Below are 26,227 nucleotides of genomic sequence, written 5' to 3'. Positions count from 1 at the left end.
TTTGGCCCAAATGCAATTTTCAGCTAATCTGACAGATTGTCATGTTCAAAGTAAAAATTTGCAATTTGACAATCAAAATCAGCCATTGTTAGGGCAGAAATTACCGCTCTTTGGACACCATATTTTCGTCTTACTGAATCAAAATAGAGGCAGAATATCTTAATGCAAACTCTTTCTTAAAATGATATGAAAAGAAAATACATAATGAAATATCAAACACAACATGCAGTTTATTAAATTTATTTCTTCCTGTTTCTTTCTTTTATATTAGCACAAATTATTTTCCCCTAAAAATGTTTCCATGGCAACACAGTTGTTAAATCCAATTTTAATAGTTCCTTGATAAATCTAGCCAAAATTAACATCTAGAAAGTGAAGTTTATATACCGTCAACATTTTCTAGTGTACAGACAGAGTTTAAAGATAACAGTTTTTTTTGCAAAAATCTTATGGCTTTCTTTTGTACAAAAATAAATTTACTGGATATCGAGTTAGATAGCATGACAAAACTAAAGTCTGTTCCATTCCAAAGGTTTACCCCAACTTTGGAGTCTTATGACAAAACTACGACACTTAACGGCAGAGTAAATATGGGTTGATAAACTAAAACAACAGTCACCCTCGAGAAATTTAACGATTTTTTTTCTGCTTTGTCAAATATCCAAATAAAAGACAAATTTATATTTTCAACGGCAGTCTCCCATTGTAATTTCTTGTCGCCATTGGAATTTGCTCTCTAAATTTGAAGTATTACGGGAAAACGCATTTCGTTTACAATTCTCTACAAGCGAATGCATGAGTGAATTGAAATTTTGTGTTTAAAAACATGTTATTTAGATCTAGAAAAAAATGTAAATTGACTCACTTTTAACCTATCAAAGTTGTAAACACTCCAAAATTCTTCCAAGTCTTCAGTAGCTCTATCCAATCATCAATGAATCAGCTGTTAACAAACAAGCTCTTTTACACATCGATGAAATTCAGGCATCAATCGCACCATGCCCTTGAAACGATGACCTGTTCAATTTAACATCATTTCCAAACGCACGATTCAAAGATAACCTGTATTTTACCATCCTTACTGAAGTATTTACAATCCAATTTCTTTTACAATGGTTAGTTTTCAAAACAAAATATTCACCATATCGAGTTCCGGTTGTATGCTTCTTTTTCTCCGAAAGAAACTTATGACGTATGAGATAAATGACGTAGTATTGCTTGCACTATGCAGGTTTATACGAGGCGCACAAGGGAAAATTACATTGGTGTACAATCAGCTGATAGGAGATAGAAATCTTGACGTATGTCATGCTAGAATTATACTTTACGTTTTGAAATATATATTTAAACAATGATTAATTCTTTGTCAATTCATCAACCTATCTGTTTTATTGTTTTATAATGTTGCTGTTTACTGTATATGGAAGCATCAACTTTTAAGCCCGTTACTTACTCTTCAGCGTGCCAGATCTATATTTGACTTAAATAACTGGTATGAAGTCCAGAGAGCAGTCATAAAACGTAGAATATTGTTATTTATATGCCGATTTCAATTATAAAAAAATATCCCCGAACTATAATTTTATCAATTTGTACGATGTCCAGAAACAGATTTAAACATTTAAAAACTATTTTCAAGTCATTCATGAATAATTAACGCTAATGCGAGATGAAACTTGTTTTCTTTCCGTTAAAGTTTTGCTTTAGTCTTACATTACTCCAGTCAGTCAGGGTTTTTAACAAAGGTTTGATATTTTCTTTTTGTTTCTGATCATTATTTTTATATATCGTGTATTCCTGTTGAATTTGCAGTCTTGAGTATGCTTTTAACTTCCACAAAAGGTATGTGCGCAATCGTCGCAAGTGTTATGTAACTTCAGTTTTCTTCTGGATTTAACGAGCACAGGTTAATTATTGTCTCTGGCACAAAGTCTTGTTGATAAAGTCCACGGAGACAGATTGATAATTCTTTTTTTCGGCATGTACTCATACGTGTAATATTGGCACGTGACGAGGCGCGCGATCGAGGAAAATATGATAGAATGACCAAAATGATAAGTGTAACATAGGCGTAGGAGCAGCGTGACCTGAAGGACACGCACAAAGTAAGTCGGTGTACAGCATGTATTTTGCCCACCACCCCTAATCCTACCTCCCCGTCGATCCAGCATTTTTCATTAAAACAAGAGGTTTTTTTCCTAGAATTAACAGAAAAAGCCCATTTGAGAGAGAATTTATATAAGAATTTGGTGCAACGCAAATAGTCCAAAGATTATAGAAACATATTGTTTTAATGCAATGAACTTTGAGAGAGAGATTTAACATAACTATGTATACCAAAACTGAACCTGAAAGAAATAGAATGCTATATAGCTTACGAAGGTTTTCATATATACGCCGAGAACTTAACCGAAATAAAAAGAAAACCGGAACAAAAACATGCACGTTGGGGGCCTAAATCGGACTGAAGACTGAAGATGATTAAAAAGGACAGTTCTCCTTGCTCATGCAAAATACATGTCAAATAACCATACAGGCTTTTTGTCGTGCAATGCCGCAGGAATTAATCTCTCTATGTATATGTATTTGTTATATGCTATCCGTTCCTTATTTTGGCGGGAAAACTGCACGTGTTTTTTATTGCGTTCCACGGTTCATTAACATAAAGTTTCATGTTGCCGTCATGGTTTCATATCAACAGAAACGATTCTGATTTTGTCATAGAACGTTATCTTGAATTGTTCTGTAAGTTAACCAAATGAAAATGCGTGATTCTGAGAGTGAATGAATTCCGTTTCTGTACGACGGTGACTAGATGTTTATGAAAATTTTCTTTCGGAAATATTAATATTTTGATTATACGTTAAACTTCAAAAAGGACGTAAAGTTGAAACACAAGAAGACCATTCACTTATTCTGGCGGACAAAAAATTAATTGCCAGCTGAGCAATGTTTGTTTTTAGAATGTCATTGATTTTTGTGTTTGTTTCTTTCTATTTTCTTATTTATCTATTCATGTTGAGGTGGCCTGACATGAATTCCACCAAGATTTAACTTAATACGATAACAAACACAGTCTTTTCAAATTTAACTCGTGCGTTTGAATTTTGAGTTGACCCCTAGTTTGTTGCGCTACGGGCGCGTCGACGTAACGTCATATAGCATTACGGTCTATAGGGAAAAAAGAAAAATCCAAGATTATATCTTTAAAATACAGTTTATTGAAAAAATGAAAAAAGGTCTAAAGATATTGATGTATGGTATATAAATATGTTTTTGGACGATTTTATCGATACTGATAATTCAGAAACGAGGTAAACGTAATAGGTGGGACAGACTTTAGGACATTAACCTTTTTGTTAGAACACTTGATTCATTGGCATATTTCTTTGTAACTGTTAAGAAAAAGATATAATTATTAGAAATATTATAAACTGATTTTGCTCAAAGTAGTAGTACAGATGTCATACTGATCAGTGATTCGTTACCATGGCAACAATGATGTTTTTCTTACCCAAGTACCATTTTTATCAAGTTCTTGAAATAATTGAATATGTTAAAAGTGTTTTTCAAAATACTATTTTCATCGAAAACTGTCTACTTTCATATTCAAAAGTAAGAAAACCTAATTTCATGTAAACTGATGTGACACTGTTTGGGATATACATAATTTTCTGATACCCACAACACAGTTGTAACTCTTGCTATTTTAAGGCAGATTCAAATGATAACATAATGTTTTGTTGATGCAGTTATTACTTAGAAAAGAATATGACCTTACATTAATTTTTTGACAAATAGAACATATAAACATGAAAAATGTTTTCCAATAATTTATAGTCAGATTAATGTTTAATACCATGGCAACAATGCACTATTTTTTATAAAAATAAAAGTAGCGTTTAGTGTCGAATTTCTTGAAACTGTATGGTTATTTAATTTTAATAAAAAAGAGCACTCAAGATATTTTATGCATGGAGAAGTTTTAAAAATATATATTCTGTATTGCTTAAACAATTAAGACAGTTTTACTTTAACCACTTCACTGCTGTTATGGCAACAAAACATACTTTTACGAAACATTTCTCACGGTTGAACTGTGACAGTTCAGTTAGTTGTAGTTTTTTTCTTGACTCCCATTTGTAGTTTGAATCAGCTTGATGAATTTTTGCAGTAATATCGCCTTATTTTGTGACAGTTGCACTTTATACCATTGGCATACTTTCAACTGGATGGTCAGCAAATATGTTAGTCCCTTGTGTTTTATTTCCTTTCAAAAAGTCATAAAGAATTTTATTTTTCTGGAAATTCTTTAATCCTTCAGCCATTCTGCAAAACAAAAATACATTAGTATTAGTAACTTTAATAGATCGTTACGGAATAGAATACTGTGCAGCATTTTTTTTTAAAAAAGTGTCTTTTTTGTGTAATCTACATAAAAACATGACTAATCAGTATCCATCCATCCATCAATCTTATAATTTTCAAAAATTTAAAAGCTAGCTAATCTTTTGACATACTAGACACACAATTAAAAGAATTAATTCATTCAGTCTAACTAAATTTATACTCAAATTCTGCAACAGTTTCTTGGAAAATAATGTATGATAATATTCAATCATTATGCATATTTCCCAACTCTCTCAATATGCTAGATATGTTTGTTGAATAAATCTGTTAGTAACGATTTCTTTCAAAATGCTATTAATACAATCAGGTCATTAATGTGTATGATATTTTAAGATGTATTTAACTTATTTGTACTTATTTTAAGAGGAATTTATTTTTTGTATATATTTTTAAGATGTATCTACCTTTCTTACAATAGAAAAACTGCCAAAATGAAGAAAATTACAAACTCACAAACTCTTCTAACATGTGGTATGTAGGCATGCCTTGAGATTTCCTTTTTTGTTTAAGGTCATAGCAATATGCCAGATGTTCCTCAGTAGTTGATCAATAGTTTATCTGTAAAATTAACAAGAGCTGTCTCCATAGGATGACACATGCCCGCGATGGCACTTTGAATGAATAGATATGGCCGATGTTAGAGTTTAGGACCTTTGACCTACGGACCTGGGTCTTGCGCGCGACACGTCGTCTTACTGTGCCACACATTCATGCGTAGTTATTTTAAAAACCATGCATGAATGACAAAGATATGGACCGGACACGCCCATCAATGCACTGTCATGAAATATGACCTTTAACGTCTAAGTGTGACCTTGACCTTTGAGCTACAGACCTGGGTCTTGCGCGCAACATGTTGTCTCACTGTGTTACACATTCATGCCCAATAATTTTAAAATCCAAGATATGGATCGGACACGCCCATCAATGCACTATCATGATATATGACATTTAACGTCTTTTAACGTCTAAGTGTGATCTTGACCTTTGAGCTACAGGCCTGGGTCTTGCGCGCGACACGTCGTCTTACTGTGGTACACATTCATGCCCAATAATTTTAAAATCCATGCATGAATGACAAAGATATGGACCGGACGCGCCCATCAGTGCACTATCATGAAAAATGACCCTTAACGTCTAAGTGTGACCTTGACCTTTGAGCTACAGACCTGGTTCTTGCGCGCGACACGTTGACTTACTGTGCCACACATTTATGCGTAGTTACTTGAAAATCCATCCATGGATGACAAAGATCTGGACCGTACACGCCCATCAATGCACTATCATGAAAAATAATTTTTAACGTCTAAGTGTGACCTTGACCTTGGAGCTACGGACCTGGGTTTTGCGCGCGACACGTCGTCTTACTGTGGTACACATTCATGCCAAGTTATTTGAAAATCCATCTATGGATGACAAAAATATGGACCGGACACGAAAATTGCGGACAGACCGACAGACGGTTCAAAAACTATATGCCTCCCTTCGGGGGCATAAAAATGCTTTAAAAAAAGCTGAAATGTGAGATAAGATGGCCTAGCTAGTTATCTCAGTGCATAGAACACAAAGATTTATATTAAGAATATATGTTTCAATCAAAAGCATGACTTTCTTAACAAAATATCTTTAAAGTTTTAAATATATTCATTTAATGTGTAGAAGTTGTTTGTTACTTGTGAAGAACATTATGTAGCTGGTGAGGAATCCAGCAATCATGGTCAAGTGAACTGAATGCAAGTTTACATGAAAGGCTATTGAGCATCTGTTTTATAAAAAATAAAAAACAAATCACTATTCTTTGTACTTTTATAATTAAAGTGAGTAATAAGAAATAATTTATTTCAACTGACAGAAGATATGATACAGCTGTTCCTGTGATTCAATACATAAATATGGATAAAGCTGTGACTTTTTGCATACTGGTCTTTCATACTGATACACTGATCAGAAATAAGAGAAAAAACTGTTATGGAAAAAAGTTAGCTTCCTGGCAGCCCTCCCCTTACCCCGCCTTATATGGAGGATATCGGAAGAGGGTAATTTAGAAATAAAAGAAACGGGGGAGGGGGAAGAAGGGGTGTATTTAGTTTATGTACTGTGGAAGCAATTCTCAAGCTGGGGAAGGGTGTATTCAAATGACAAAGAGGGGGGGGGGGGGGGGGGGGGGGGAGGAGGAGGAAAAAGGGTATGGTGGAGAGTTGTGGGGGGAGGGGGGTAATTAGAGGTAACCCAGTTGTGGAATGGAGAAGGGGGATAAAATGTTTCCGGGAGGGGGTAATTTACATTTTTGAAAAAAATGCGGGTGTTCTGTCTGACGCTGTTTTCATTTTCTGATTATTTTCCATTACCATCAGAGGTCCGTAACATTATATATACATCTCTGAGCTAAATATTTTTAGGTAGAATTTAAGGAATGGAGAAGGGGGGAGGGGGGTAAAAAGGTATTTGGTGGAAGTTGATGGGGAGGGGGTATTTAGAGGTAACCCAGTTGTGGAATGGAGAAGGGGGGTAAAATGTTTCCGGGAGGGGGGTAATTTTCATTTTTGAAAAAACTGCGGATGTTCTGTCTGACGCTGTTTTCATTTTCTGATTATTTTTCATTACCATCAGAGGTCCGTAACAGTATATAAACATCTCTGAGCTAAATATTTTTAGGTAGAATTAAAGCCCAACTGAAAATTCCATGTGCGGGAAATTAGCCAGAGCAGCCAGAGTAGCCAGAGTTCAGCCAGAGTAGCCAGAGTTCAGCCAGAGTTTAGCCAGAGAAGTCAGAACTCTGGTTACTCTAGCTAGCCAGAGTAACCAGAGTTCAGCCAGAGTAGCCAGAGTTCAGCCAGAGAAGTCATAACTCTGGTTACTCTGGCTGGCCAGAGTAGCCAGAGTTCAGCCAGAGAAATAATAACTCTGGTTACTCTGACTGGCCATTGTAGCCAGAGTTCAGCCAGAGAAGTCATAACTCTGGTAACTCTGGCTGGCCAGAGTAGCCAGAGTTCAGCAAGAAAAGCCAGAGTTTCTAGGATGTTAAAATGTTCTGGCAACTCTGGTCAGCCATAGTATCCAGAATAGTCCAAGTCACCTGGATTTTATTTGCTTTTGTAAGTCTGGCTGGCCAGAGTAGCCAGAGTTTCTAGGATTTTAAGAGTAGCCAGTGTAACCAGAAATAACTAAAATGTGCACGGGTTCTGGTTACTCTGGCTGGCCAGAACAGCCAGAGAAAATACAGACAAACATGTAAACTAGAGCCATTTTTAAAATGTATGACCCTTTTTCATAAAAATCATATTATACCTGATTAGGTTGCACTAACTGCTGTATATAATTATCATGTAAATAAAAAGTTAGACCTGTTGCGTGTTGTGTGTGTATGATATATGAAGGCTGAAATTCACAAAGATTAAAGCAAACAGGTCTATACATTTCTGGTAGATAGAAAATCTTATAAACAAGCATAAAAATATCAAATAGAATAACAACAACAACAACAAAGAAATAGTAAGACGGCATGATTTTCGAACAAAGTTAAGAGTAACACGAATCAGAAAATGACACTTTCAAAAAAAAATAAATTAATAAACGGGTATATGCAAAGGTTGTTTGTTTATATACATTGTAAATAATGCTTAATTAAGTATGTTTTCTTTTTATATAAATTGTAATTTTACAAAGTAGCCTGCCTCTCACGAAGGGTAGATACGACGAAGCGACACCGATCCATCCAGGATCTTCAGTACTTATACGGCTGTATGCCATAAAACACTGGACTGTGATTTATTGCAGTGCGACCTGGCTGTCATGGTCTTTTGTTTTGCATTGATCCATTCTGGATCTTATTCATGGCATATTTTATCCCCAGTGTATTGTCTCATATTCCTTCTGTTGAAACAAAATGGCACCAAATTGAAAGTAAAAAAACACATACCTGAAAATTAATATGCTATGATAGAAATGACATATTAAGTATCATAATTAAACTTAGCTAAGGCTGAAAATATTTTGCGAACATGGTACCTGGTTACTCTGGCTACTCTGGCTACTCTGGTCGGCCAGAGTAGCCAGAACATGTGAAAATCCTAGAAACTCTAGCTACTCTGGCTACTCTATTAGAAACAGCCAGAGTAACCAGAGCAAATGATATCCTGGTGACTCGGGCTACTGTGGCTTCTATGGCTGACCTGAGTAACCAGAACATGTTACAAATCTGGAAACTCTGCCTGCCCTGGTTGAATTCTGGCTACTCTGGCCAGCCAGAGTAACCAGAGTTCTGGATACTGGATGAACTCTGTTTACTCTTGCTGAACTCCGGCTACTCTGGTTAGCCAGAGTAACTAACCAGAGCTACTCTGGCCAGCCAGAGTAACCAATGCTATGACTTCTTTGGCTGAACTCTGGCTACACTGGCAAGCCAGAATTATGACTTCTCTGGCTGAACTCTGGCTGAACTCTGGCTACTCTGGCCAGCCAGAGTTACCAGAGTTATGACTTCTTTGGCTGAACTCTGGCTACTCTGGCAAGCCAGAGTTACCAGAATTATGACTTCTCTGGCTGAACTCTGGCTGAATTCTGGCTGAACTCTGGCTACTCTGGCAAGCAGAGTTACCAGAATTATGACTTCTCTGGCTGAACTCTGGCTGAATTCTGGCTGAACTCTGGCTACTCTGGCCAGCCAGAGTTACCAGAGTTATGACTTCTCTGGCTAAACTCTGGCTACTCTGGCTGAACTCTGGCTATTCTGGCTAAACTCTGACTGAACTCTGGCTACTCTGGCTGCTCTGGCTAATTTCACGCACATGAAAATTCCGGGGTATTTTTGAAGGGAAAAGAACACGAACAAAACGGTCGATATGAATTTAATTAGTATTTTGAAACTCTATATATTGTGTAAATATTACCTACTTACCTGTAAATCGCGCTATGCCATTCATTATCCCTTTTAAATTAATCGTCAAGTTACTGTTTTAAAGATGGTCAATCACATTTAAACAACATTTAATGACATTTTTTACTTTTTGTATATTCTGGTAGAGAATTATTTAAGGAACAAAAAGACCGATTACATAGAGTTAGATTCCAATTTGAAATGTATATTTTATTATTTTTATAAAATTTTGTAATTACTCCCCTTTAATATGAAAGTATATAAAAAGCTGGGTATTTCTTTTTATTTCGATACAATGTCTAGTTTTACATTTGCATTTGATAGACATATCAACTTTTGAACCAAAATGCAAGTTTAAAAGCTGTGTGTAGCTTCTAAATTCATTTATTTCCAATCTATCTTGGTTGCGCAACCAAGATAGGCAAAGGGAGGTAATAATAATTTTTCAAACTTGCGTTTCTAATGAATTCCATCTAAATACATAATTTTAATGCAAATATTTTACAAATATATTACAATATGTCTAATATTTATACATTTCCTTAGGCAAAGTATGTTTATCAAATTTATACTTATGATAAAATAACTCTATCTTGGTTGGGCAACCAGGATAGGAAAATGAAATTTTAAAAATACCTCCAGTGAAAATCTAATTTGTATTAAGTGTTAAGTGAACATAAATGAGTGTAAATGATCAGATGCTAAAGTTTCGAACAAATCCGTTACATGGCCAAAATCTGATTATTCACCTTTAAAGTTTCCTTTCTCACGACCTTTCATGTTTACAAATGGCGTGTTGATACAAAGGGCGATTAATTATTAGTTATTTGATAATGAAACGAAATGACAAAACACGGAAATGTTATAATACATGCTTGATAAATGACGTTTGTCTCGTCATTCGTTTATTGTCCAAATGATATAGTGTTACTTGATAAAATGCATTAATTGACGCGAAAACGTGTTGAACTCCACACATTTTTGTAACGTGACTTTAATCGGGTTTTTCTCGAATGACGTAACGCCGCATTTGGGCAAAAAATCTCATGGCGCGACACATATGTTTTACGGACCTGTAAAAATGATATTGACCACAACATAAGTCAATAACTGAATAATACAAGGCTCCGTTAGATCACAAACGGAATTTTAACTCTGCTGATAAAAATCTCTACTAATAAAATACTAATTATCTAAAAAGAATCGTTTAAGTTAAAAAGTAAAAGAATTGTCTTACCTTCGTAAGGTTTCCTTCAAACGTGCATTTAATGTGTTGTTACAGACCTGTTCCTCGTTTAAAGCAGCTCTGAATTCTTTTTCTTTTTCTTTCTGCTCTGCCTTTATCTTTTCTAATTCATTTTGCAGATACTGGTTTTCAAACCTCAGTGAACGCAGGGTAACTTGAAGCTCATCAATTTGCTTTGTCAATGAAAAAACATGCAACCTTTATTGAATTTCGATTTAACGTTAGTACATGCAATTCCAAAAATGGCCCTTCGTGGCTAAGGTCGCGAACCCTTGCCATTCACCGATGTTGATTCGATCTTCGCTCGGGGTGTAGAATTATTCGCGTGAGGAACCCGTTCAGCTGACTGAAGCAGTATTGGTGGTTCTAGTCAATGTCTGCTCTGCCTTAAACAACGCCTAAAACAAAACCTGGACATATGGTCACCCATTGTCTCGGTTTGACTCTAACCCCAACAGAACCAAGAAAAAACATATGTTATTCAAACATATGTCACTGTTAGCATTATTCATAGATTTTATACATATTTATACTCTAGATTTCAGCGATTATAGGAATTCGAGTTCTGTATGACTTCTGTGTGATATATGTTATTAAGTCACTACAAGTAATATTTGTATTGATCGTCACATGCTTGCCATTTGGACAGGATGCTAATTATCAGTGTGACACAGTCCAGCACCTTGTTGATATGATTTCAAGACTCAGAACCTTGAATTTCCTGGTCTGTAAAGACACAAAAAAATGCGCCTAAATAAAACTTGTATTCGTCAAGAACTGGCGCACTTTGGTCTTACCCTAAACTTAAAATACTAACTTGGTACCCTTGGTACTGTGAAAATTTTCTAAGATTCTATCTTTGGTTAAACCAAATTAAAACCTCTGGTTTAACCAAATGAAAAAACATATATTTAAAAATGAAAAAACCCAGAAGAAAAATTTACACACTAAAAAACAATTTACAATAGTTTTGTCCTTATTAATTAAAATAATTTATAATTGTTTGTACATTTTTCCTTTGATTATTAACTTTAAGTATTTTATACAGTAAATTATACAACGGTACTTTGTCTTGTAACATTTTAATGAAAAATAAACAATAGTAACCGCACAATACACTTATTTTACCTTGATATTGTATATCATTGTATTTTACATTCGTGATGTAATTAATTACTTCTTTTGGTGGAGGAAGTCCAAATGGATCAAAGTACAAAGTATTCAAGTAACAAACTCAGTGAGTTCCAGACCCAACAGAGTCATCTAAATTTATAATGCCACATTCATTATTCAACTTTGTTTTTGGTAAATTATTCTACTAAATACATCCCTAAAGTTTTTAATACCGAGTTGTTAACCCATTGTTCAATTTCAAAGTTAGAAATTGGTTTGTTTATGAATTTTATTTTTTTTTACTATAGGAATTCGTCTGTAAGGTCTTCTTTGAGAGTCAATATGTATTCCTTTACCACTTAACAAAGATGTAATCAAAGGTATTCCGAGACTAGCAGCCAGCATACCAAGGAACCCGCCGTCTTGTTTTTGTTTTTGTGTTAATTTAATTACTCCAGTTCATCTTAATTGTTTTCTTTGATTAGGAGTAATATACGGTGTTATCATATTTCTCTTATCATTAGCTACCGAAATCATACTATTTCCAAGTAACTTACTGACACCAGTACTGGCAAGACAAGAAAGGGCACCAACGCCTAACGGTCCTAATATTTTGGAGCTATTTTTGCACCTACCGGAAGTACTGTTCGACCTAACAAACCAACCAAAGCTCATTGTTTTTAATAGACTTTTCAATTTGATTAATTTGTGTTTTTGTTAAAAGTAAAGGGAAGTTTCCACGTAATTGTTCATGTTTTAATCTTAAAGTATGTGGAATTTTATTATTATAAGCTTGTGCTAATTTTTTTTCTGTCCATCTGTAAGGTTAACGTTATATTCAATATAATTTGATGTCATTATATATTAAATTTATATTTTATTTACACAATAACAAGTTCATTTCTAATAGTACATATTTTAACTGTTTCTTCATACAATACAATTGCGTAAACACGAATATCACCTGCTGGTGGAATATTTAATTTAGCTGTTAATGTAATATGCTTAGGATCTTCTGTCATTCCTTCCTTTTTGAATTCTAAGTTAAAATGAACAAATCCAAACAAACTTTGAAAATTTAATCTATTTAAGAGACTTCCAGTAGTTTTGTTATTTTGTTTATAATAATAATTAAGAACATCATCATAAATTCTTGATATACTTGTGTATTCCGTTTCAGGATAAAAACACCATTATCAACTTCAAGACGGCAAGATTCCAATGTATAATTATTATTTTCTGCATTAATTTTAAATGTATCTAATAAATGTGGATTATGTTCTTGTGAATTACTTTTGCCAGGTCGTTGTAAATAAACAAACATATGTTGTGGTTTTGTTACACCAGCTGTTATTCTAAAAGTTATGCTAGCCTGACGTGTATCAGTTGATTGTGTTACCATTTCACGAAGATATTTCCAACTTGTTGCTTTCATATAGTTTTCAGAAATGAAATTAAGTCCATATGGATTAAAAATTAAACATGGAACCCACAATATTAATCTAGTTACAAATACCCTACCTTCATCAGCACCAACTCGAAAAATCAATTCATTATCATTTGTTAATTGTAATGTTATTTGTATTTGACTTGGTGGTAACATGTTTTGGTCCAAACCCTGAAAAAATGAATAATTATTTAATGGAATTTTAGCATTTACCTCATTACCACCCTGGATTAAAAGCCTTTTTTATATCCGGCTTGGTCCTTCCTACTTTCAGCACTAGTAGTATTATCTAAATAAATAAATTCATTTGTTCCAGTTGATTCTGCATAATCCTTAGACAGTTCAACTCAGTTTTTTACATTTATTACCTTGTATAAATTATTACAATCATATACAATTTTTCCATTTTGTTTTACTATAAGCTGATCAATTAATGAAGCTGCATTATTAATTAAAGCAATTTGATCTCCATCAGCATAATTATTACCATTAGCAAGCTTTTTTACTTTAAAACTTACTTCAAAATAACCATTAAACCAATCAAAATATGAACTTCTATCATTAATTGTAAAGTGATACCCGCTTTTTTGTTGTTTAACATTATTTCCTAAGACGGATATTAAAGCTGTATCTAATTGAATAGGAGTTAGTTCGTATTTTTCACAATACTGTTTTGTTCTAAACATGTATATTATATATTATTTTATTTTTTATAAATTAATCTGTTAATACGTTTACACTGAGCTGAAGTCCCAGAACCTGACAATAATCTATTTATTCTTATATTATTATCCTCCTCCTCATTATTTGAATTTGTTTTTTGTAATTCCTTAGCAATTAAATTACCAACTGCCGGAGAAGGTTTCTTTTTAAAATTTTCAACAATTTTATCAGCAGCTAAATTTCCGACTTCCGTTCCAATCTTTTTTGTTCCACTTTCAAATATAAGTTTTATTTTTATCTAAAATTAAAGAACGACTAAATCTGATTGTAAAATCACTTGGAGTATTTTTATGCCCCCGAAGGGAGGCATATAGTTTTTGAACCGTCTGTCGGTCTGTCGGTCTGTCCGCAATTTTCGTGTCCGGTCGATATCTTTGTCATCGATAGATGTATTTTCAAATAACTTGGCATGAATGTGTACCACAGTAAGACGACGTGTCGCGCGCATGTCCCAGATCCGTAGCTCAAATGTCAAGGTCACACTTAGACATTAAAGGATAATGCATTGATGGGCGTGTCCGGTCCATATCCTTGTCATCGATGGATGGATTTTCAAATAAATTGGCATGAATATGTATCACAGTAAGACGACGTGTCGCGCGCAAGTCCCAGATCCGTAGCTCAAATGTCAAGGTCACACTTAGACATTAAAGGATAATGCATTGATGGGCGTGTCCGGTCCATATCCTTGTCATCGATGGATGGATTTTCAAATAAATTGGCATGAATATGTATCACAGTAAGACGACGTGTCGCGCGCAAGACCCAGGTCCGTAGCTCAAAGGTCAAGGTCACACTTAGACATTAAAGGATAGTGCATTGATGGGCGTGTCCGGTCCATATCTTTGTCATCAATGGATGGATTTTCAAATAACTTGGCATGAATGTGTACCACAGTAAGACGACGTGTCGCGCGCAAGACCCAGGTCCGTAGCGCAAAGGTCAAGGTCACACTTAGACATTAAATGATAGTGCATTGATGGGCGTGTCCGGTCCATATCTTTGTCATCGATGGATGGATTTTCAAATAACTTGGCATGAATGTGTACCACAGTAAGACGACGTGTCGCGCGCAAGACCCAGGTCCGTAGCTCAAAGGTCAAGGTCACACTTAGACATTAAAGGATAGTGCATTGATGGGCGTGTCCGGTCCATATCTTTGTCATCCATGGATGGATTTTCAAATTACTTGGCATGAATGTGTACCACAGTAAGACGACGTGTCGCACGCAAGACCCAGGTCCGTAGCTCAAAGGTCAAGGTCACACTTAGACGTTAAAAGTCATTTTTCATGATAGTGCATTGATGGGCGTGTCCGGTCCATATCTTTGTCATTCATGCATGGATTTTAAAATAACTACGCATGAATGTGTGACACAGTAAGACAACGTGTCGCGCGCAAGACCCAGTTCCGTAGGTCAAAGGTCCTAAACTCTAACATCGGCCATAACTATATATTCATTCAAAGTGCCATCGGGGGCATGTGTCATCCTATGGAGACAGCTCTTGTTATTATCATTTTTAACAGCTTCAGAACTTAATACTATTTTTTGTTCCATTTATATATTCAAGAAAAATATTTTTTATATAACTTTCATGTTCTTTTGGTAACAATTCACAGACCGACAGACGGTTCAAAAACTATATGCCTCCCTTCAGGGGTATAAAAATACTCCAAGTGATTTTACAATCAGATTTAGTCGTTCTTTAATTTTAGATACAAAATAAAACTTATGTTGTCGGTTTGGATAGTATTAACACTATGACTTACTCTTGGCATAATATAAGTGATGAATATGACAATAAAATAATTCGTAACAATAATGGTAAAGAATGGAAAGATATTATATTTACAAATGGTTCTTATAGTTACACAGATATTAATAGTTATATAATGGAAACATTAATAATTAATGGTGATTTTGAATTTGATAAATCAGACGTTGCACCAATAAGTTTGGAATTTGATTTAGGTAGTTTTAAGGTTTTGATTTCAGTTAAAATTAATTTTATGTTGGATTTAAGAATGTCAAATTTTCATACATTGCTTGGATTTGAGAAAAAAGTATTTAGAAATACTGAATGGGGAACTACAACACCAAATATAACTAACTCAGTGGATACAATTTACATTCATTGTGATCTTATTGATAATTCACTTGTTGATGGTAATTTTAGTGATATTATCTATGCTTAAAGTACTGCAGATTTAACAAGAGCTTATCCATTTACAAAAGAACCAAACAGAGTTGGATATTCTGAAATTAACAAAAATATTATAATTTCAATAAGAATATATATTACAGACGTATTTGGTAGAACAATTAATTTTAATGGGGTTGAAACAAGTTTTACACTAATTTTAAAAGAAATATGAAATGATAAAATTTAGTTTTATATAATGTACAAGAATGTTTATGATAAAAACAAAGGAATATTGATTTATGTTGATGTTCAAACAGGAGAAGAAATTATACAAGGCTCAGGTATTTTTGACACTTTAATGAAATTGTTTTTAAGTGGAGTTGCATCTTCAATTAGCACAGCTGGAAAAAAGCTCTGGAAACTGCAGGCAAAGCAGCATTTGAAAGTGGAACTAAAAAGATTGGAACGGAAGTCAGAAATTTAGCTGCTGATAAAATTGTTGAAAAATTTAAAAAGAAACCTTCTCCGGCAGTTGGTAATTTAATTGCTAAGGAATTACAAAAGACAAATTCAAATAATGAGGAGGAGGATATTAATATAAGATTAAATAGATTATTGTCAGGTTCTGGGACTTCAGCTCAGCGTAAACGTATTAACAGATTAATTTATAAAAAAATAAAATAATATATAATATACATGTTAAGAACAAAACAGTATTGCGAAAGATACGAACTAACTCCTATTCAATTAGATACAGCTTTAATATCCGTCTTAGGAAATAATGCTAAAACAACACAAAAGCGGGTATCACTTTACAATTAATGATAGAAGTTCATATTTTGATTGGTTTAATGGTTATTTTGAAGTAAGTTTTATAGTAAATAAGCTTGCTAATGGTAATAATTATGCTGATGGAGATCAAATTGCTTTAATTAATAATGCAGCTTCATTAACTGATCAGCTTATAGTAAAACAAAATGGAAACATTGTTTATGATTGTAATAATTTATACAAGGTAATAAATGTAAAAACTTTAGTTGAACTGTCTAAGGATTATGCAGAATCAACTGGAACAAATGAATTTATATATTTAGATAATACCACTAGTGCTGAAAGTAGGAAGGATCAAGCCGGATATAATAAAGGCTTTGCTTTTAGAAAAGGATTAATCCAGGGTGGTAATGAGGTAAATGCTAAAATTCCATTAAATAATTATTCATTTTTTCAGGGTTTGGAGCAAAACATGTTACCACCAAGTCAAATACAAATAACATTACAATTAACAAATGATGATAAATTGATTTTTCCGGTTGATGCTGATGAAGGTAGAGTAACTGTAACTAGATTAATATTGTGGGTTCCACGTTTAATTTTTAATCCATATGGACTTAATTTCATTTCTGAAAACTATATGAAAGCAACAAGTTGGAAATATCTTCGTGAAATGGTAACACAATCAACTGATACACGTCAGACTAGCATAACTTTTAGAATAACAGCTGGTGTAACAAAACCACAACATGTGTTTGTTTATTTACAACGACCTGGCAAAAGTAATTCACAAGAACATAATCCACATTTATTAGATACATTTAAAATTAATGCAGAAAATAATAATTGTACATTGGAATCTTTCCGTCTTGAAGTTGGTAATGGTGTTTTTTATCCTGAAACGGAATACACAAGTATATCAAGAATTTATGATGATGTTCTTAATTATTATTATAAACAAAATAATAAAACTACTGGAAGTCTCTTAAATATATTTAATTTTCAAAGTTTGTTTGGATTTGTTCATTTTAACTTAGAATTCAAAAAGGAAGGAATGACAGAAGATCCTAAGCATATTACATTAACAGCTAAATTAAATATTCCACCAGCAGGTGATATTCGTGTTTACGCAATTGTATTGTATGAAGAAACAGTTAAAATAAGTACTATTGGAAATGAACTTGCTTTTGTGTAAATAAAATATAAATTTAATATATAATGACATCAAGTTATATTGAATATAAAGTTAACCTTACAGATGGACAGAAAAAAAAATTAGCACAAGCTTATAATAATAAAATGCCACATACTTTTAGATTAAAACATGAACACTTACATGGAAACTTCACTTTACTTTTAACAAAAACACAAATTAATCAAATTGAAAAGTCTATTAAAAACAATAAGGGATTAGAAATTACAATTTCAAAAAAACAAATGTCCAGTCAATGTCAAAATGGTGGATTTTTAGGAGCTTTGGCTGGTTTGTTAGGTAGAACAGTACTTCCGGTAGCTGCAAAAATAGCTCCAAAAATATTAGGACCGTTAGGCGTTGGTGCCCTTTCTGGCCTTGCCAGTACAGGTGTCAGTAAGTTACTTGGAAATGGTATGATTTCGGTAGCTAATGATAAGAGAAATATGATAACACCCTATATTACACCTAATCAAAGAAAACAATTAAGAGGAACTGGAGTAATTAAATTAACACAAAAACAAAAACAAGACGGCGGGTTCCTGGGTATGCTGGCTGCTAGTCTTGGAATACCTTTGATTACATCTTTGTTAAGTGGTAAAGGAATACAAATTGACTCTCAAAGAAGACCTTACAGACGAATTCCTATAGTAAAAAAATAAATAAATTTATAAACAAACCAATTTCTAACTTTGAAATTGAACAATGGGTTAAACAACTCGGTATCAAAAACTTTAGGGGTGTATTTAGTAGAAATAATTTACCAAAAACAAAGTTGAATTATGAATGTGGAATTATAAATTTAGATGACTCTGTTGGGTCTGGAACACACTGAGTTTGTTAATTGAATACTTTGTACTTTGATCCATTTGGACTTCCTCCATCAAATGAAGTAATTAATTACATCCCAAATGTAAAATACAATAATATACAATATCAAGGTAAAATAAGTGTATTGTGCGGTTACTATTGTTTATTTTTCATTAAAATGTTACAAGACAAAGTACCGTTGTATGATTTACTGTATAAAATACTTAAAGTTAATAATCAAAGGAAAAATGAACAAAGAATTATAAATTATTTTAATTAATAAGGACAAAACTATTGTAAATTGTTTTTTAGTGTGTAAATTTTTCTTCTGTTTTTTTTTTTTCATTTTTAAATATATGTTTTTTTTTCATTTGGTTAAACCAGAGGTTTTAATTTGGTTTAACCAAAGATAGAATCTTAGAAGATTTTCACAGTACCAAGGGTACCAAGTTAGTATTTTAAGTTTAAGGTAAGACCAAAGTGCACTTAAAGAATATGGACAAGGGGTCAAGTGAGGTCAAACTGTTTCCGCCGCCTTAATCTTCTAACTACTAATCTTCTAAACTATCTGCACACGATTATGTGCCTCTATAAACTGTTCATGGTCAGCAATTAAAACTGTGGCCTGTGCCATCAATTTCTCATTCCAGATGTGAATGCGTTGAGCAACTTAGTTGGGAAATCGAAGCTTAGACGTGAGGCCCATCCATGTGGTTAGTAACATTAGTTAGTGAATTATGAATAACTATTGGACCCGGTGTAATACATGATGTTTACTGGATAAAAGTAATGCATAAACTTGATTAGATACAACAAAAAGTTAAAGTGTAGAATGCCGATAAAAGATCGAAGAAACCAGAAATTGATTTAATATTACTAACAAAGTATATTTCATAGTGAAATGTTTGAGTAAATCTTTGGTCAACTGATAATCACATACTTATGGTTGATCATTCGAATTTAGGAATTATTATTCTAAAATTATAAAAGGCAATCCTTTTTTTATATAAGAAAAAAAGTAAACACACAAATTTGGAGTTTTTAAGTACTGACATATAATTTTGTAAAATTACCTGTGGATATTCTGAACATTTTTCAGCTTCTTTTGCGGCGTCATGTAAAACATTGGCTAATATCTTTAGTCTTCGCTCCATTTCTTTCTCCATTTCATTTATAAAACCTTTTTTAAAGTAAGGATATTCAGTTTGATATTTATAGCAGTTTAGTAGTTTTCAATTTGTTATGAAATGTATTGGCTTGTTGAAGTATGCATGGAACCACATACATTTAAAGGCCGTAAATGTATCTTATATTCCAATGCAAGCTACTAAATCGAGACTTGAAGTAACACGATAAAATTAATTCATGTCACACATCTCAATGAAATAATGGAATATATCAGTGAAATATTTTTTCACTGTTTCAAGCACTGAGATTATCATTTACACTTAAATGCAAAAGAATATGAATTCTCCATAAAATACACTTCGATAAAGACACATATGTATATAAATAGCAACATAAATTTAATGGTAATTTTTTTTAGAAAATAAAGTCAAACAACATCAAATTATATAAAGGAAAGGTTAATTAACATGAAATTTGAAAAGCACTTTAACATGTATAATTCTATAAAACAATTGTCAATTTTCTGCTATACATAACTTGAGTAGCCCTCCCGCTTAGCTCAGTAGGTAAGAGCGTTGGTCTACGGACCGCGGGGTCGCGAGTTCGATCCTCGGGCGGGGCGTTTGTTCTCCGTGACTATTTGATAAACGACATTGTGTCTGAAATAATTAGTCCTCCACCTCTGATGATCATGTGGGGAAGTTGGCAGTTACTTGCGGAGAACAGGTTTGTACTGGTACAGAATCCAGGAACACTAGTTAGGTTAACTGCCCGCCGTTACATGACTAAAAAACTGTTGAAAAACGGTGTTAAACCCAAAACAAACAAACAAAATTTTAATATAACTTGAATTCCGGCTGCATAGTGGTGACACACTTTCGGACAGTTCAACTCTTTTAAAAATTCGCCCTTTTCAAATAACTGTTACATATCTTCGTGTTGATGCATTTGCAATAGTTACGAAGTGCTGAAATTTCATATATTTAGATGGAATGTAGTTTTCAGCAGTTGTATACTTTTACTTCTTTACAAATGACATTAACTTAAACTTTGAGAATCCAGTCGTTTGTGACAGTATAGTAAAAATGTAACGGAAGATCATTGGTAAAGATGTTGTTTGTTTATCAAACATTTCTGTGCGTTTGATGATATAATCTTTAACCTACAATTCTTGCAAATACACGATTAACTGTAGCAAAATGCACTAGAAAAGAAGAAACTTCTAGAACTATCTGACAAATTTTCAACATAGATATCGTGGCGTCATGACATTATGACATAATGATGCGAAGCATGTGAAGTTGCGTAGGTAAAATGGATATAACTCAAGGCAATAACTATAACCATTTGAATTTTTTTTTTCATGTAAAATTGATATAATTATGTTTAACTTGTGAACACTATGAATTAACTTTTCTGTCGTAGCAACATTAAATCGCCCCTATTGAATGTACGCACGTATTGAGTGTACTATATATAGACAAAAGGTAAGGGTTAGGTTTAACATAGGTTTTATGGTGTACATCCAATGCGTGCGTACACTCAATGAGGGAGATTCAATGCCGACCTTGCCACTATTGAAATTACTAGATATGGTGTTTAATGTGTGAAAAAACGTTTATTTCGATATAAATAGAATCTAGATCTATCCTCTTTATTTTTCGTTCAATTTTTGTCAATGGTATTTAAGCAATTAGATGTTAGAATGAAAATAATTCATTGTGTAGTGACTTTAGCGGTAAATCACTCAAATGTTTATATGAGATTGTCTGCTGCTAGACTTAGCATTTGATGCATGCTTATGTATACTTTGTGAACACGATTACGGTGTTATGGTATGCGACTTTCTATGAAAGATATCCTCAAATTATTCTTTTTACACTTAAGTGTCTGTATTATTATTCACAATAAATACACCTCCGCACTTTAAAAACGCACCACTCAAAAAATGGGTCATAAAATTTTATTTATATGACAATTCCATTATTTTTATGTGATTACATAAATTCATTATCTGGTACACAAACATGGAAAATTCAACAAAAATCGGTTTACAAAAACTGTTCATTTCGTCCTATTAAACAACACCACCCTCCAAGTCAAAATTCACAGACGACCAGTATGTCAGTATCTAGTATGTCCTCCGAGAGCTGCCACGCACGCAACAAATCTTCTCCTCATTGAAGTAACTATGTTGCTAATCCTAGCTTGGGGAATGTTCATCCACTCTTGATTTAATGCAACACGCAACTCCTGCACGTTTGCAGGAGGCGGAGCCCGCTTGTAAACCCGATCTTTGAGCTCTGCCCACACATGTTCAATGGGCGCCAGATCGGGCGATAGAGCCGGCCAATCCATGACATCAATATTGTTGGCTTGCAGAAAGTTATTCGTATGGCGAGCAACATGAGTGGTTTTGAATAAATATAATTTTTATTAAGCGACAAGTGACTAGTGTATTAGAAAAAGACATTTTTTATCATTTAAATTAATATTGGAATACTTCATTGGAATCTCAAAATTCTATTTTGTGAATTTTGAAACTGAGGGGTACCAGATATAAAAATCTTAAATAAGTAGTTTTTATTTATAGATGTTTTTCATTTTTGCACATCTTATGGACGAGATATTGAGATTACTATATAATACAAGAATGAATAAATTGGTCCACTCAGAAAGTGTAATTTGTGTATTTATTAAGTGGTGCGTTTTTAAAGTGCGGAGGTGTATGTAATAGTGAAATAAAGCATTTATTACCGTTTATATATGTACTAAAATACAATTTGTAAGTTTAAAAAACGTTTTCCTGTATATACAATTACGTACATTACAATTAATTAAGTAAACCGATTTTAAGTACTTAGTCCATACATCAGTTACTTTTTAAGACGAACATTAAGATGATGAAAACACGAAACCACGATGCTGAAAACGCGAAATTGCTTGTATCGCGTTTTCATCATTGTGATTTCGTGATTTCGACTCTCGCTATCGTAGTTTTGAGTTTTCACCAACGTGATTTTAACTTTCACCATCATGTGGTTGACTTTATTTTATCATCGAATTGCGTGATTTCGACTTTTGATATATGGGGTTCAGAAATAGAAATATCGATGGTCCAAACACAACACCGTACTTATAAGCTAGAGCCCTATGAATATTAATTGTGTGTTCTAAATCATTTATTGTGTTTCAACCTGAAACCGTGCCAGATTAGATTGACGTCTGTTTTAATTTCAATGTTTCTATAAAATACAAGTGTACGCCTTACCATAATTGCCGTTACTCCAATCACAGTTTCTGTCTTGTACACATATTTAAATTTAAAATCAAACTAAACAAGAAAAACGAACTGATATGTACATAAAATCGGATGTTATTCTGTACCTGAGACACATAAATCCCAACTTTATATAAGTGAATGTGTGTGTGAAGACAAGACGACGAACACGGTAACAAAATAACTTGATAATTTGATATCTAACAAAATATGATAAACATGCATCATTTTAGTTATTGAGTGAGAGACAACTGTGCGTTAAAGTAAATTCATGCGGTTACTTTCCTTCAGTCAGTACACAGAAATTATATTGAATTTAAAAAGACAAAAAGAATAAGATTTTATGTCAAGGTCTTGCTTCAAGAGTATGCTTCAAGGAGTGTGGTAGGAATACTCTTAACACAACATTAGAATAGTGAAAAAAACAGGTATTATCCAACACTTATTTTACCTGGAACGTATGTCTTCTTTTCGCAGCTACCATATCGTGTGCAAACCTTGGGCGGACTTCTGACCTCAGTATTTCTGATACATGATAGGTCATATGGCGATATTCCAGCTTTAATGGTGGAGGAAGACCCCAGGTGCCCCTCCGTGCACATTCTTTCATCACGAGCGGGCACCTGGGTAGAACCACTGACCTTCCGTAAGCCAGCTGGATGCCTTCCTCAAATGAAGAATTCAACGGCCCGAGTGAAGCTCGAACCCACATCGATGAGGAGCAAGCGATTTGAAGTCAGCGACCCTAATCACTCGGCCACGGAGGCCCCGCTTCTAATGTGTAAGGAAGTAGGAAGTAATGAAGATAGAAACGAAAAAGATAAAATTAGAAGGGATACTTCATAAAGTTTGAAGTTAGAAGTCAGCAGTATTGAAGTTAGATATCCCTCCGGGGTTCCGTAAGATTGGACATTTTAGCACATACGATTACATGTTTAGATTCAATACAACGATACATAAACTTGAAAATGGTTCGGCGTTCGGCGTCCAGCGTCATTTGTCCGCAATGTACATATCAAACAATACCTCCTCTGAAAGTACAAGTCTGAATTACACCACACTTTGTAGTATCCATGCAAAGTTCTCTCGTTACATAGACTTCATTCTTCTTCTTCTCATGGACTGCTAGATGGATCGCATTAAATTTTATCTGTAGCATATTTATAAAGTACTTGAAATCACAACATTGTTGAAACGGTGCCACACGACCGCTTATATGGGCCGTTATTGCTACAAGTAAATATAGAAATAGCTTTAAAAAACTTCCCTCATGAATCACTTAATGGTCTAGCTCTTATATTTTGTAAAAAGAGGGTACTTGATCCCTTTTTAGGGATTTGAAAAGCTCGAAATACATTTTACCAACGTCTGCTGATGAACCGCTTGATAAATCGTCATCACACTTGGTCTGCAGCGTCATTGTAACTTCGTTAGTTTAAATTTGTTTTGATATAACAGGTCAATTAAAAGTATTTCAATTTTGATAAAATTCTGTAGTGAGCAAACAGAAGGCCGATAAGCCATACCAATTACTTAATACTAAATGCCAAATACTACAGGCTAAATGCTTTCACACCAACAGCTATGTGCCATATACTTAATGCTAAATGCCAAAAGCTAAATGTCAAATGCAAAAGATAATGCTTTATGTGTTAATGATCTGTACCTCTTGACCAAAGAAAAATGTTCTTTAATTTTTTGAAAATATATTAATATCCTACCAGTCTGATCTGAAGCAATAACGTGTCTACCCGTCATGGACACACGATACCGAAACTTTTTACTCTATAATGTGTTTTAAGAGACTCAATTATGTAACAAATGCCAATGACTATCTTAAAGATGCATTCATACACTGATATATCTTTCTCTTTTTTGAATAAGTTCTTAGCACAAAACATTTTGCATTTATCATTACGCATTTCGCAATTAACAATCAGCATTTGTCATTTGAAAATTACCGTTTACAGTCAATATTTCATAATATGCACCTTGGCAAACAGAATTTTGCACTAACTATTGCTATTTAGCATTTTGCAATTAGCACGGCGAACCTGCCTTTCACGCAAATGTTAAAGAATCAACATGTGTTCGTTTGTTTTATTTTACATTTTTGATCATTTGGGTTTTGGAGTTAATTACTTAAATTATTGTATTGTGAAATACAAACAAGCAGTTGTTAGACCTGTGCTAAAAAGCCGGTTTTGAACTAGAGCTTTCCAGTTATCGCCCTGTGAATAATTTATCGTTTCTATTAAACTTATTGAGAAAGCTGTTCTTTACAGATTAAACAAACATGTAAATCAAAACAGTATTTTGCCTAAGAACCAGTGTGTATACAGGAAATATCATTCCTGTGAATCTGCGCTACTTCGGTTAGTCAAAGACCTTCTGGGTGGTATGGAGAATAAGGAAGTCACAGCCCTTATTGTGATTGACTTAAGTGCGGCATTTGACACTATTGGACCACGACATTCTTCTAGATGTCCTAAAAGCACAATATGGCGTCTGTGATAAGCTCTCCAATGGGTAGACTCCTATTTAAGGCCTCGTACTTGTACTTGTAAGATTAATATCAACAATGTATATTTTATTGTATTAAAATTAATCAAATTATTCAGTTTCAGTTTTATTGAAGAGTTGCGCCGTAAGCCATCTGTAGGGTTTATACTTCCAAAGATTACTCTTTAAAACAAGATAAGGATTTGTAATCTGTAAAGGGTCCAGCTGTGTTACAATATTTGTTTTATGTAGAATATATATGGAACTCGATATTACTGTTACAGTATCAGTGAGAGCAAACAAGAGATAAAGACATAACTTTTGTATGCAGACATCACAACTAGTCTTATATTGCAAACGGCGTAAAATCACGTAAATAAATGACATTCATAAAGTTGTGCCTATTTTTGCCAAGAGGTTTGGGGTTTGGACTACAAAAGTCCATATTGGTCTACGGATTATCAGAACACATTTGGTCTTAATTAAAACGGAATGAATATAGGGTTATATGGTTATACAGATGTAAATAGTAAATGAGGATGTAAAATGCTTCTTACTATCATAGTAACGATATTTCTCATAAT

At 33.6% G+C, this 26,227-nt stretch overlaps 1 protein-coding gene and 1 long non-coding RNA gene across 3 annotated transcripts in view; both read right to left on the bottom strand.

The window, feature by feature from the left end:
• Window positions 1-23,278, bottom strand: part of LOC128554806 (uncharacterized) — a 39,084-nt gene extending 15,806 nt beyond the window's left edge. For both annotated transcript variants that reach the window (XM_053536121.1, XM_053536120.1), the window contains exons 1-3: window positions 23,133-23,278; window positions 19,807-19,913; window positions 10,524-10,705 (exon numbers count right to left, since the gene is read on the bottom strand). In XM_053536121.1, the coding sequence (XP_053392096.1) occupies window positions 10,524-10,705; window positions 19,807-19,899 (275 nt within the window). In that variant the 5' untranslated portion in view covers window positions 19,900-19,913; window positions 23,133-23,278. The remainder of the gene's footprint in view (window positions 1-10,523; window positions 10,706-19,806; window positions 19,914-23,132) is intronic.
• On the bottom strand, window positions 3,255-9,371 carry LOC128554807 (uncharacterized). The gene is made up of 3 exons (XR_008369700.1): window positions 9,308-9,371; window positions 4,864-4,968; window positions 3,255-4,329 (listed from the first exon to the last, which is right to left on the bottom strand). It is a non-coding gene; the product is annotated as an uncharacterized LOC128554807 (long non-coding RNA).
• Window positions 23,279-26,227: the final 2,949 nt, after the last annotated feature.

This window comes from Mercenaria mercenaria, unplaced genomic scaffold (assembly GCF_021730395.1).
Source record: "Mercenaria mercenaria strain notata unplaced genomic scaffold, MADL_Memer_1 contig_761, whole genome shotgun sequence".
Lineage (NCBI taxonomy): Eukaryota > Metazoa > Mollusca > Bivalvia > Venerida > Veneridae > Mercenaria > Mercenaria mercenaria.
The sequence above is the reverse complement of the archived record's forward strand: the minus strand, read 5'-3'. Positions and strand labels throughout refer to the sequence as shown.